Raw genomic sequence first — 14,593 nt, 5'->3', positions numbered from 1 at the left:
CCTTCCTTCCTTCCTTCCTTCCTTCCTTCCTTCCTTCCTTCCTTCCTTCCTTCCTTCCTCCCTTCCTGCCTTCCTTCCTTCTTCTTGTACCTTCCTTGATCTTATTTTGATCCTAGACTCAGGCAATAGGGGTTAAGTCCAGGGTCACCCAGCTAGGAAATGTCTGAGGCCAGATTGGAACTCAGCACCTCCCGTTTCCAGGCCTGGCTCAAATTTGCTGAACCACCTGACTGCCCCCAGGGAGGCATCTTTTAGTCTTACTGTTCGCTAGTGCCCTCCCTGCTCAGGTCATCATTTGTGCCCTACAGAGCTCCTTGCATGGAATCTCCTCTTCTTGAATGTGAGCTGGGGGGGGGGGGGAGGCCGGGGGTCCTGCTGGTGGTTTCTATTCAGAGTTCGGGGTGTCTCTTTAAAGGATCCCAGCTACCCCCTCCCTCCTTGTGCTCTAGCCGGAGGGGCCAGTGAGCATCCTGGCTACACCATGCCTTTACTGCCCTGATCCCCCGGAATCCCCTGGGCCATCTGCTGGGTCAGTCAGTCAGCTGACCAGAGTAAAGGCCTCTTACTTGTGGCCTGACTGGTGAGTCTCAGCCTCCCTGCCAGCTCCTGGGAGTCCCCGAACGCTTGCTGAGGCCGGGGAGGATTCCGCTTTCTCGTCCACCCAAATACTTCGTGGCGGTGGAGCCCGACTTCTCCGAGCAGCTGTGGCTTGGCTGTACCATCCGGCTCGTGGCCGTCTGAGGGTGTTCATTAGCCGAGGGCTCTTGTGGCACCTTTCGAGCCCTCTCAGGTAGGACGGGGGAGCCCAGAAGAGAGGCGAGCGTGGAGTAGCCCGTCCGGTGCCCCTCCGCTGAGGCGCTCGCCAAGACGTCCTGTCGAGGGCTGCTTCGTGCACGCGATTGCATGTCGCCTCCCTAATTAGACTGTCAGTTCCTAGAAAGCAGCGACTATTTTCCTGCCTTTCTTTGTCTTTTCTGAGTTAATGATCTGGCGCAGAGCAGGGGCTCAATAAATGCTTTGGACTTGCCTTGAGTCGTGAACACAGGGACGCCCCGAGTCGGGAAAGCGGAGTAGGTGCTTCATCAATGCTTGTTCCTTCCCTTGCTTGAGTCAGGAAGACGAGGGTTCAAATCTCGCCCCTGAGTGGCCCAAAGAAGTCAGGCAGGAAAGGGCAGATGCTTGTCTCGCAGGGCTTGGCTGTGTGTGTGAGACCCTCCCAGGAGGTGTCATTTGGTGGCTGCTGGAGGCAGCGCATTGCACAGGCAGCAGAGAGGAGGCCAAGCAAGGCCCAGACTTCCTGGAGCTCCCAGCGGAGGACGGAAACAGGGCAAAACCACGTCTGGCCACCGTGGGCAACACTGGAGGGCAGGTCGTGAGAGGGGGGCAGAGCGGGCCAGGAGGCCCGGGGCCACAGTCTGCATGGGGGGGAAGCATTCGTGAGAGGGCTGACATGCTAGTGAAGAAAGGAGGGCCTCCTGGGGGAGGAGGCTCAGGAGATGCCCCTGCTGTGGTGGGCCTGAAAACCGGAGCATCTCAGGAGGATGAAGCCGCCTGGGGCAGGGAAGGGGGAGGGGGCGCCAGAGAAGCCGGGCCTCGTGTCTGGGGGCCAATGAGAGCACCAGCTGGAGGAGGAGGATATTAGTAGAGCCCTGAGCGGAGAGATGGATTTGAGGGAGGCAGAGGAGGAAGTCGGCCATATTTGGCTGTGGATGAGGGAAGGGACAGGAAATGAGTGTCTCCCCCTCCCTTATTCAGCGTTTCCCATTCAGGCCCGCCACTGCCCGGGATGCCGAGAAGTGCCAGGCAGAAGGCCGGGCCTCGTGTCACAAACTCCTCCGTAGCATCCCCACGTGCCGGCGCCGTTTGCCCAACGCCGGAGAACGCGGGCGCCTGAGACACTGGAAGCCTCGGCCCTCCCGGCCGCGGAATCGGCCCACAATATTTAGCTCCACTTTGCAGGAAGCGCCGCCAAACGATGGCGGCTGGAGGAGGCGGCGCAGAAGGCCGGGATAGCGAGCCGAGCAGCAGTTACAGAGCTGCGATCAGCAGGAAGCTAATTAGCACCACCAGAGCAAATGGGAGGCTCATCGGAGCCTTAATAAATTGAATCCCAGGAAAAGCTCCCGAGGAGGAGGCCGAGCGCAGACCTTGTTGGGAGGGAGGAAAAGGAGGTTCCGGAAGGCCGAGGAATCCAGCCTGGAGGTGGGACGGGAGCCACGTGCATTCCGAAGACCCTGCGAGAGGCCCCGGGCTGGGGACGGGCTGGGGAGGCGGCTCCCAAGGACCCGGCAGGCCGTTCCCTCAGACACGAGGACGGACGACGCCACCTCCACGGCAGACCCCAGTCAGTCGGCATTCACAGAACTCCGCCGGGAGTCACGGAGCCACCCGACGGGCCGCGAAGCTCCACAGTCTGAGGTCGTTTCTGATTTGGGCAGCTCTCTTGGAAACCTCCACCGCGGAGGCTCGGCCCAGCCCTGCCCGGCTCCCGCCATTCCCTGGAGGCATTTGCCCGATGGGGCCCACAGAGCCGGGTTACAGGAAGCACAAGCAGCCGCCTCCTCCACAGCCTCTGCCAAGACTGGCCCGGCCGCTCTGGGGGAGTCACTTCCTCTCTCGATGCCCCCAGGCAGCTCCCGGAGACAAGCCACAGAGCAGCCGTGCAGGTTTCCAAGAGAGATCCAGGGGCTAATCCAACGCCCAGAGCATGCCTTGGCCTCGGCCGTGTCTTCACTGAGTCACGTTCACGTCACCTGCTCGACTCCTCTTCTCTCCAGAGCAGCAAAAGGGCTCCCAACTTCCGAGGCGGGGATAGTGACAAGGTCAGTCCTTGTCTTGTGGTGTCCTGCGTTCAAGCTGACACTCTTTTCCACATCCTCTCTCCTCGCTACCCTCATTCGTTACATACACGCTGGCACTCCCCCCACCCAACCCCCATCCACTGATCCACTGGACCAGGGCTGAGCCTTCCTCATTCGTCCCTTCTTTCTGACCCGGAACAGGAGCCCTTTTGGCGGATGTTCTGTGTGTATCGGAAAGAAAAAAGGAGGCTCTCTTTTCCCTAGTTTCCCATGACCTGAAACTCAGTTTCTCAAACATTCTGGCCCCATCTGCAGTCTTTTGCATTGTGGGCTCTCTCTGTCTCTCTCTCTCTGTCTCTCTGTGTCTCTCTCTGTGTCTCTCTCTGTGTCTCTCTCTGTGTCTCTCTCTCTGTCTCTGTCTCTCTGTGTCTCTCTGACACTGTCTCTCTCTCTCTGTCGCCACCGGCATCCTGTGACTCCTATGTCCGGGGTGTTTCCCATTTTGAATATTCCTGGGAAACACGAGGCAGGATTTCCTGGAGCTCTGGGGTCTCGTTTCTATTCTTCCTCCGTCTGAGGGAAGCAGGATATGGGGGGAGTCATTTGATCGGCTCGTCCTCCAGGTCCAACGATTTCTTTGCCTGCCTTCTGAATCGACCCTTTTCTTTTCCTTTGCTAGCTTATCTTCCAGCAGAATGGGATCCCACGGGCAGACGATCAAAGACTGAGAGCTCCATCTGGTCTAACCAGCTCATTTTAGAGATCGAGAAACTGAGGTCCACACGGAGGGTCCAGGTCAACTCTACGATTATTCTCCTAGTCAGCAAACCCTTTGCTTTATTGCCATTTTCCAAGGGCATTTCACCCTGGCTGTGCAGCCTCCCCCAAGCTCCTGATGCTAATTGTTCAGTCTATTGTGTTTCCAGCTTTGTGTGCCCCACGGGGAGAGAATGTGTTTAGAAGCACACCACAGGGCTGTTTCCCAGCATCGAGCAGGGCAGGATTAAGCGTGTGCCTCAGTTTCCAAAATGAAGCTCTGTCTGCTCTTCTCTTCCCTTCTGGGCCGTGTTATATAAATAAATGTAGATGTGTTGTAGATGGATGGAGAAGGACCCACCCAAACTGGACACTACCACTGATAACTGTGTGACAACAGTCATAGCCCAGATAGGTGGCTGGGGCCAGATCAACTGAGGCTTGCCCTAGCTGGATGATGTGACCCCTCCCTCCAATATAACAGTGTCCAGGCAGGATCCTTCGGGTCCCACCGGGGGTTGATTGATGGTGTAAATGGGCTCGATCAGCTTGTAACGGTTTGTCCCTGACTGCGTCTCTCCCTTCCCAGAGAAGCTCTAAATAACCACTTCAGGAAGGTACTTAAAAGGCTTTAACTGTATTTAGCAAAGATGGGCTCTTGGGACTGGATAGAGGGATTGGGAAACCCTCTTTACTCGGATGATGGTAAACCCTCAGGTCTGTAGGCAGGTATTGAGTCTGGCTCGTTGGCCCCTCTGCTCCAGCCTGGCCACAGCCAAACCAGAGCAGGCAAACTGCTGCTTGATGTTTCAGCTTCTTCTTCTTTTGTTAGATGATGTGCCTAATCAGTCTTCAGGATATCCCCCCTTTCCAGCCTCTTCTTCTTCTCCTGCCCACTCCCTGGATCCCCCCCCCGGGCCCTGGGACACCTGGATGACGACGATGATGGACTTCCTCCGATCTAGGGGCGGCAGAATCAGAGATGGTGGTCTGGGAACAGGTGGATGATGTTATCAGGAACAAGACAGGAGGATCTTGCAAGGTTGAGCCCAGCAAGTCTCAATCCCCACAAGACCAGGATCCACAGACCTCCAGTCCAAGGGAAGGAAAGGAGCCCTCAGCCAGGGCTGCCAGGGTGTTTATACCCCCTGGGCCAACCGCTCTCTGTCCTGTCCTCACGGCCCCTGGGAACATTCCGATATCCAAAGGATCCACCTGTCGGTCAGCAGGGTGGACTCCCGGCTCCCAGAGATTCAACATAACAGCCCTCATGCTCATGTGCTGGCCCTCCAGCCCCACATCGGGAATGGGATGATGCACAGAAGGGGGAGGCCTAACTTCCTTTGAGGAGTTCACGCCATCTGCCTTAGGGGGACGGAAAGAACCAACAGAAAGTGCCAGCTAGGGATGGCGAGTGGAGACCCGCCGCCCCCCAGAAGCAAGGTGAATGCTGTTCAAACACCAACGGGAAGAGAAGGGGGGAGACAAGGCACAGGCCAGCGTGCCTGCTCTGTTCCCAGCCTCAGGATCAGCAGGGACCTCTGGAGGGCCACGAACAGGACGGCCACGCTCGTCCTTGCCCACAGCCACCGCCAAGCGCCATGCCACGGGGCTTCCCATAGTGGATGCAGACTCCCCTCCGCTCCCCTGCTTGGGGAATGTGGGAATCCCCTTTCCCTTGAGCTCCCACCTCTGGCTTTGGCTTCCTGTCTCCCAAGACGAGCAGGAGGTCAGACGGGACCTTAGATTTGGGGCTGATACGGGCTCGGGCTCCCATCAGTTTACAGACGATGTAGAGGAGCCCCCGGATGCGGGTACCCCGTTGCCCAGGCTAGTTCTAACTGACCTCCCTGGCTGTTCTGTCACTGGCCAAAGACCCCCCATTCTGACAGGCTAAAATCCTGACCAGCCCTGCTCGGGTTCCCGGCACTCTCCCCATTGGCGGTTGGTGAGGAAAAGGCGGAAGGAGGGAAGCTGCCTGTGTGTGTGTGTGTGGGGGGGGCTCCTCTCCTCTTCGCCCCCCCAAAGACCGGCACCTCGTGTGCCCTCCCTGGGTGGTTCCCGGCCCCCGAATAACGCCCGGCACACTGAGGTATCGGCACGGCCTGGCCGCGGCGCTCAAAGACAGACGAGCCCCCAGCCGTGGTAGAAAGCTGAGCTGCCTCCACGAGGTCAGACCGTTTATTTGGATCAAAGCGCGCCGTACGGATACGTCCACAAAGAGCTCTACAGACGAGGCCTCCGTCCAGCCACTCTGCTTTGGTACGAGGTGACTTTATTAGATCGTCTCACAGACCCGACGCAGAGTACAGAAGGAGCCCGGGAGGAACGTCCCATCGACACAGTGGTGCTGAGTGGCAGGAAGAGTCGCGTCCCTGGCAGACGCGGCAGAAGTAGGCACCGTTTCCCGGCCAGCATTTGGTGAGGGTCCCCGCTGGTGGGGGAGCGTCCGCCGGGCCCCGGGGGGGCAGCCACACGCCGCCTCTCCGGCTCTAGTACTTCACGGGCCAGCCCGGGCTGTGGGCGCTGGCGCAGGTCGTCCTGCAGCTGGCCGAGATCACGGGGACGCTCTGCGAGGGGCAGTGGGGGCTCACGAGCCTCAGGCTGCCCTGGGCCGCTGGAGGTATGACATTGCAGTAGACGGGCAGGCCGCCGCTGGGGAGGCTTCCCGGGCCCGCCTGACCGGGGAGCAGGAGGGGCTGCTGGTAGGATGGCTGGGGCAGGCCTTGGGAGCCCTGAGTCATGGACACCTGGAGGGAAGAGAGAGAGTCAGACCAGGGCCCCGCTCCGGCCTCCCCCTCCTCAGCCCTGCAGGCAGAGGCCAGAACACATGGCCGCCCCGACCACTGGGAGGGCCACCGAATTCCTTTTGTTCTCATCTGAGGACAGAAACGATGGACTCCGGGTCGTGCGGCCAGATGGAAGGAGAGCAGTACCTAGAGAGGGACACAGAAGCCGTGCTGGGCAGGAAACACACGCCCACCCTGGCGTCCTCGGACCTGGGTTCAAATGGGACACACACAGAAACCTCTTTTTCCTTCTCTCGAAGAGCAGGAGTTGGACTCGAACCCCTAAAAGGGCCTTCCTAGGTCTAGATCTGGGAACATTCTCTGTTGGGCACAGGGTCCAAACCAATTAGCAGGCACAAAAAGGGATGGAGAATGGGCTCTGAGCTGGGACTGCCCCTGGCCCCAGTGGAGAAGGGGGGACCGGGGAGAAAAGGTCAAGGCAGAAAACAATCCCTGCATGGGGACCGCACACACGCACGCACACGCATGCACACACACACATTCTAATGAATAAGGATAGAAGCACATATGCGCACATTATGAAGCCTCCACGAGCCTAGATCTCTGCAATAATGGAAGGTCTTTGAGGGGTGCTCTCCCCCCTCAAGGGTAGGTTGCAGCCCACTCCCACCTTCCCCTAGCGCGTCATTCCCATCCCTAGTCTTCCCAAACTCCTCAGGACAAGACTGGCCCCCTGAAGACCTTCCTTCTTGTAGGTCTCTGCAGGTTCCTGGAGTCTCTGCGCCCTACCGAAGCTGAGCATTTCTCCGCCTGGCCAGCCCAGCCCATTCTTATTCTCCAGGTCTGCGTCACCTGCCGATCTCCGGAGACACGGAGGAGCCTGCTGAGCTGGGTCAGGGCTATTCCCTCACTCTTTGGGCTGCCTGTGGTTTTCTTCTTTCCCGGTGGTCGCCATAGTTCTGGGATCATACAGCCTTCAGCCACGTAGCATCGTTGGGAGAACCATGATGCATAGCGATGGTCATGGAGCGGAGTCATACGTGGGAGCCGCCAGTAAGTGACCAGCCCATCTCCCCTGCACAGCTCCAAGTTCAGCTCCTTCCTGGTCACCTCTCCCTGCCCCAGCTCGTGTCCTGCTTATCAGTGTTTTCTTCCCCTTCGGGTGACCTTCTGTCTCCTCGCTATAGGCATCTCTGCTCCTAGTAGAATGGGTCCTCTTTGAGGGCAAAGAGTCTTCCCTTTGGGGCTTTTTATCCCTCGTGTCTAGCCTGGTTCCTGGCACACAGTAGGTGCGTAGTGGACAATCCAGTGAGCGAATAATCATAAAGTTACCCTGCAGGGTTACCCAAGATGAACAGGTCATCGGAGAGTGTTCCTGACAAAAAGTGATCCACTGGAGGAGGAAATGGCACCCTCCGCCCCGTGTTGGATGAGGCTTTACAAATAGCTGAGGAAGGAAGGAAAGCAGAAGGGAAAGCGATACCCAACTGAAGGCCAAATTCCCGACAACAGCAAGGAGACAGAAGAAATTTTTTGTAAATGAGCAATGCAAAAGTATTGAAGGAAATAACAGAATGAGAAATACAGGAAATCTCTTCAAGAAAGAGATCTCAAGGGAAGCTTTCATGCAAAAATGGGCATGGTAAAAGACAAAAAATGGTAGGAACTTAATAGAAGCAGAAGAGATTAAGAAGAGGTGGCAAGAATACACAGAGAGACCTTAACATTGCAGGTAGACACGACGGTGTGGTTCTTGTCTAGAGTCAGACGTCCTGGAGAAAGAAGTCAAGTGGGCCTTAGGAAGCCTTGTTAATGGTAAGGCTAGTGGCGGTGATGGAATTCTGGCCCAGTTACTTAAAATCCCAAAAGACGATGCTGTTAAAGTGCTGCACTCAATATTCTGGAATATCTAGAAAACTCAGCAGTGGCCACTGAATTGGAAAGGATCAGTTTACATCCCAATCCTGTGGAAGGCTGATGCCAAAGACTGCCCAAATTACTGAACAATTGCACTTTATTTCATACACCAGCAAGGTTATGCTTAAGATTCTGCAATATGTGGACCAAGAAAGAGCAGGCCGGTTTTCAAAGAGACAGAGGAACTAGAGACCAAATTGCCAAGGTTCGCTGGATTATGGAGAAAGCAAGGAAGGGCCACACACAAAAAAAAAAAAAAAAACACTGACTTCTGCTTCCTGGACTACCCTAAAGCCTTTGACTGTGTGGATCACAAGAACATGTGGTAAGGGTTCAAAGAGATGGGAGGACCAGATTGTCTTACTTATCTCCTGATATGAGGGTCAAGAAGCAACAGTAGAACTAAACATATAATAAGTCATCGGTTTAAGACTGGTAAAGAACTACAAGGTTGCATACTGTTACCTTATTTATTTAACTTATAGAGAGAGCACATCATGCAAAATTCCAGGCTGGATGAATCAAAAGTCAGAATTTGTTGCTAGGAGAAATATCAGCCATCTCAGACATATGTATGATACACTCTGATGGCAGACACTGAAGAAAAATTAAGAAACCTCTTGATGAAGGGGAAAGATGAGAGAATAAAAGCTGACTTGAAGCTTAACTTCGAAAAATAAGACCTCGGCAACTGGTCCCACAACTTCCTGGCTACTAGAGAAAGAAGAAATGGAAGCTGTGTCAGATTGTATATTCTTGAGCTTATACAACAACACTGCAGATGGTGACCAGGAAATGAAGGCATTTGCTTTCTGGAAGGAAAGTGATGGCAAATCCAAAAGGCACACCAAAAACCAAAGTCAGCACCTTGCTGACAAAGGTCGGTAGGGTGAAATCGATGGTTTTTCTGTAAGAATTGGACTATAAGGGAATGCTTAATGCCATAGAAGTGATGCTTTCAAATCGTGGTGCCGGCAGACTTTGGGGAGTCCTTTGGACAAGAAGGAGATCAAAATTAGTCAATACTTAAATACATGAATTAAGACTACTCAGTGGAAGGACAAATTCTGATGCTGAAACTTAAGTATTTTGGCCACATAATGAGAAGGCAGAACTCATTAGAAAAGACCCCTGATTTGGGAAAGACTGATGGTAAAAGGAGAAGAGGGAAGAGGATAACAGAGAAAGAGGTGGATATATAGTGTCGTGAAAGCAATACACACGAGCTTGGATAGACTTTGAGAGATAGTGGAGGATAGAAAAAGCTTTGTGTGCTAAAAGTCCATAGTGGTGACAAAGAGTTGGACATGACTGAATGACTCAGCAACAACAAAGGGGTATCCCCAATGGAAATAAAGCCTGACTTAGAGTCAAGAAGAGCCAAGTTCAAATCCTGATTCAGACAACTAACTAACTGTGATTGTGGACACGTCTCATCACCTGCTTTAGCTTCCTTATCTGAAAGATGGAGCATAATAAAAGCATCTGCCTTAAAGGATTTTTTTTTAAATTTACTTTTTTTTTTAAACCCTTAATTTCGGTGTATTGTCTCATAGGTGGAAGAGTGGTAAGGGTGGGCTATGGGGGTCAAGTGACTTGCCCAGGGTCACACAGCTGGGAAGTGGCTGAGGCCGGGTTTGAACCCAGGACCTCCCGTCTCTAGGCCTGACTCTCACTCCACTGAGCTACCCAGCTGCCCATGCCTTAAAGGATTTTTGAGATGACCCAATGTCATATTGTATGTAAAGTACTTCACCTGTCTTCAAATGCTATGTAAAAACTAGTTCTTAGTAGTATTAGTATCAGTTACTGATATAGTAGAATCCCAATACGGTGGCTCCGCTATCATTTATGGAGAAGCAAATCATTATAGGAATGTCGGCAGAGCTAATCTCATTCAGATCCACTTGTCCTCATTCCAATTTCATCTATAATTTCCCTTGGAATAATCTATCTTAGTTGAGTCTAAGATCACATTTAGGAAAAATCAGACTGACTTTCCTGCTTACTATTTTTTCTGTTTTGTAAGTCAGTGAAGTCGGCCCTCATCTCTCACCTTGGTGTGTGATGTTTTTCAAGTCATCCTCTAATGTACTAAAAATAGGTGTTATTTCTGATATCTGTGCCTCTGCTCTGTACAGAGTTCAAGGATTTGTTAACAGAGACCATCTCTGGCGTTTTATCATTTTTTATGTTTTGTTTATCCTTTCATGCCGGTTAAATTTCTTTGAGAAATAGAGAATCAGAATCAGTGTTTTCACTTTTGTCTGTTTCCCAGGTGTCAGAATTTTCCATTAGGTCGCATGGCCATGGTTATGGCTGAAGCCATTGTCTGCTTGCCTTTCTTATTTCTTCTAATTTGATGCTAATTTTGCCTTTTGATGATCCATCTACACAGATGATCCTGAACTGTCCGTGTAGAGTCAATTTCCTCCCAATGGTCAGTGCCAGCAATAACAAAAGCCTTCTTGCTTGTCTTCAGAAAGAAAGTGCACAAGATGCCAGGCAAGAAGCCCCCGAGTCGTGTGGGCACCTTCCGTTCCCTTCACTGCCTCCCCGAGTCTCTGCCTTTCCCTCTGTGCGCCTGCCTGGTGAAATCACTTCAGGTCAATGCAGGACACGGGCTCACGTGGACGGATCTTGTCAAGCTTTGCATCATCTTTTCCTGTAACAGGAGTTGCTGTGGGAGCTGCTGTCGTCAAAGCATCGAGCTGCGAGTGGAGGCTCTTTTTTGGTGGCTAGAACCCATGAAGCCCTGCTGCCTCCACCACACAGGATGCGGCCGATTCTGCCCATCCCCTCCTGGTTCCTCTTGCCGTAGATGGCCCGTCTTTGTGCCTCTGAGTCTCGTTCTGCCATGGGCGTGGATGGGCTCCTTTCCCACTTTTTCATCAGGATGGAAGCCCGGAGAAGCCTTTATCCCCAGAGCACTAACTGACCACTCATGTCTCTGCCTGGCTTAAGCCCAGGAACACTCTTGGCCCCATCTGCCGCCTCTCTGTGCACACTGCCACCAACCCTGCAGGAACCGAAGAGACCAGACAGGACAGAGGGTCACCGTGGCAAGGCCTCCTTGCTGGCTCCACACTCCTCTGCTGCGGAGCCCTTCGAGTTTAGCTCGCCCAGATGCTGGCCAGGAGAGCGTGCTAGGGGTTAGCCTTGGTATTTGGCAGGACCCGTTTCCCTGACCTTCGTCAACCAGAACCACTAAGACTTGAGCATGAGGCCATCCTCAGCCAGGCTTCTCTCTTCACAGTGAAATGCTGGGCTTCTTTGTACCTCCCTGGACCCAAACAGGTAAGTAAGATTGAAAACTCACACACATTCATACACTTACACTCACACACATATATACTCCTCTTACACATACTCATACACTTACACACACTCACACACTCATACACTCACACACATACTCACACACTCACACACATATATACTCCTCTCACACACATTCATACACTTACACTCACACACATACGCACACACACACTCACACACACACACACATATATATATACTCCTCTTACACACACTCATACACTTACACACACTCACACACACTCCTACACTTACACACACACTCACACACTCCTACACTCACTTACACACATACTCACACACACACTCATACACTCACACATACATACACACACACACACACACACACACACACACACACACTCACACTCACCCCCTCTGACACTAATCACTGAGTACATGGCATTCTGACGGAGGAGCCCCTCTGCTTCTCATGAGCACCTCCTGCCCAGGGGCACCTGAGTCAAGAGAAAGAAGAGGCAGAGCTGAGAGACTGAAGGTGTCTCTCCCCATTGTTAAAGCACTCCATGCACTCCACACTGGCAATTCCGAAGGGTGAGGCTGGGCTTTCCTAGTCTGATCCTTGGTGGCCTTGGGAAGGAGAACTTTCTCCCCATTTTTGCTCCTTTACATGTGATCCTAATTCAAATCCATCTCCAGACAGAGGCCTGCAGGGGGTGCAATGGGGCTAATTATTCCCCCCCATCTATAGATACTGCAACATGAAAGAGGTTCCTCCATAAACAGGAATTAACCCTCCCAAAGCTCTTCCCTAGGAAGGCAAGACGGACGTGGGGCCCTTCTCTGAAAGGTGGCGCAGAGAAAGCTGACTCGGCCTGAAGAGTGGCTCTCTCTGAAGGTAGTGGGAAGGGGAGGAGGGCACCGGTCGGCCCAGCACCCTCTCCCCTGCACCAGCAGTGCCACTTCACTGAAGAACCGCAGCACAGCAGTGGAATGTACCTGATAAGAAGACATGGCTGGGTAAGGGACCATCATGCCTTGCACCTGACTCCCCTGCGGGCTGCTCATCAGGTTCTGACTCTGAGGTGGTTGCGACATTCCCATGAGGCCTTGGAAGCCTTGCTGCTGATTTGACAGGACAGGCTGGTAACCTGGTGAGAGAGAGAAAAAGAACACTCTCAAATGGTGGCTGGAACTAGCACGAATAAATGATGCCTCTTGGGAAAAAAGGCTCAAGTTATTTTCCAAACAAATGCAGTTTATATAACTTCACGACGTGCTGTTGGCAGCCAGCCAGAGGCAGAGAGAACTGGGCCACTGGCTTCAGGACCAGAGTTTGCATCCCATTTCTTCTTGTATCACCCGTGACCTTCAGAAAGTGCCTCCGTCTCCCTAGACCTCGGTTTCCCCTTCTGCCGAAAAGGCAGGCATTAGACTGGCTAACCTCTAAGATCCCTTCCCCCTTCATATCCTATGGATCCTCTCTCTCCTTGAGTAGATACTCTGAAAGCTCGATGCTTCAGACAATAACTGAATTTTGAAGAGGAAAATGTCTCAGTTATCCTGGGAAAGAGAGAAATCCTTGGCTGTGGAAAAGAACATTAGTTCTGTGCTTGCCAGGGCAAAGTGTGTGCCCTCAAGATCTTGGGATCTCTGCTTTGCAAAGACTGTCTTCCAAGGGTCCCACTACCTACCCCCAAAGGAAGAGCACTGCTTCCATGTCTCCTGAAGAGATACCATTGAGCCAACGAGCTCAACCCTCCCTCCAAAGGCATGCTGGCCTCACCCTTGGCCCTGGACACACTAAGATGCTCGTAAAAGAGTTCTAAGCCAAGCAGTCACTCCTTCAAGAGCTGCTTACTGAACAGTCTCTTCTTCTGGGGCTTATGCCAAGCAGCCTTGGATTCTGGATTTCCCTTGTCTGTAGACAGTGAGGGATAGGGAGAGGAGTGGGAAGACCTCACACTCATCAGTATGGTGAGGAGGGAATTCTGTAAAGCCTTAAAAAGCCGGCGAGGAGACATTCTCTCTAGGGATGGTATCAGTCATTTGCTCAGCTAGCATTCATTAAGGACCTACTATGTGCCTGGCATTGTACTAAAAGTGATGGGTTTACAAAAATAAGGCAATATGCAAGACCCCAAGCAGAGATCAGAGGGTCTCTGGACCAGGCTTGAGAGGCTCACAGAGCCCAGGAGAGCTGGCCCTCCCAAAGTATCTCTCCTGAAAGGATGGATGGTCTGATGGCCCAGCTTCCCTGGGATCTCTCCCCCTGCTCTCTCCTCTCTCCCCAAATTTGCTCCTACAAGAACTGCCTCCCCTTTCTGATTGGTGAATTTTAATATTCAGTTCTGCATCCCTTTCCCAGGGAGAAGGTTTTCCTAGCAGGCAAATACACATCCATCTGGGGAGCAAAATGCTGGGTAATTTTCACAAAACATCCCCAGAGGGGAGGATGGCCCATTTACATTCATGGATTCTGCATGCTTTTTAATAGGCTGTCCCTGAGCAATCCACACTCAGCATCTCTTCATTGGGCAGCACCTTCCTGGCCAGGGGCTGCACCACAGGGCACTGTCCACCTGGGGCTTACTTCCTATAGAGGGGGTGCTCTGGGGGAAGAGGCATAGGAATCCTTCCTGCCCTCCCACAATGGGAAGTCCTGGGTCCACAGGAGTCCCCTGGGGGCTCCCAAGTAAATGAGCCTTCACCCAACTTCCTGAGACCAGGGGAGGCAGCAGTCCTAATGCCCTCCTTCTACTGGTGAGGAACTGGGAGGTTGGGAGATGCTGGGCCACGTGGCCAGGCCCCTGCTCTCCCACCTGGAACCACAGAAGCTGGCGACACGTTCCAGCTCCGCCTCGTGCACTGACCTCAGTGGATCCCTGTTAATCTGTGTAAAACGTAGAAGTTGGTCCCCAGAACTTCAATGGCCCTATCCCAGGATAAACCTGGCTTTGCTTTGGAGGACTGAGCTAGACAGAGATAGGGGTAGCAGAGAATGATGAGAAGAGCAACATTTTTGGTGTCCATCAGAGGACTTGGGTTCAAATCTCCCATCTTGTGTGGCCTCCATGGGCTCTGATC

At 53.0% G+C, this 14,593-nt stretch overlaps 1 protein-coding gene across 1 annotated transcript in view; it reads right to left on the bottom strand.

Moving 5' to 3' along the window:
• Positions 1–5,714: 5,714 nt before the first annotated feature.
• Positions 5,715–14,593, bottom strand: part of ARPP21 (cAMP regulated phosphoprotein 21) — an 84,763-nt gene continuing 75,884 nt past the window's right edge. Inside the window, exons 19-20 of the mRNA XM_044656754.1 lie at positions 12,506–12,657; positions 5,715–6,307 (exon numbers count right to left, since the gene is read on the bottom strand). Of these exons, the coding sequence (XP_044512689.1) occupies positions 6,050–6,307; positions 12,506–12,657 (410 nt within the window). The 3' untranslated portion in view covers positions 5,715–6,049. The remainder of the gene's footprint in view (positions 6,308–12,505; positions 12,658–14,593) is intronic.

The sequence above is a fragment of the Gracilinanus agilis genome, chromosome 1 (assembly GCF_016433145.1).
Source record: "Gracilinanus agilis isolate LMUSP501 chromosome 1, AgileGrace, whole genome shotgun sequence".
Taxonomy (NCBI): Eukaryota; Metazoa; Chordata; class Mammalia; order Didelphimorphia; family Didelphidae; genus Gracilinanus; species Gracilinanus agilis.
This window is presented reverse-complemented; position numbering and strand designations above follow the sequence as displayed.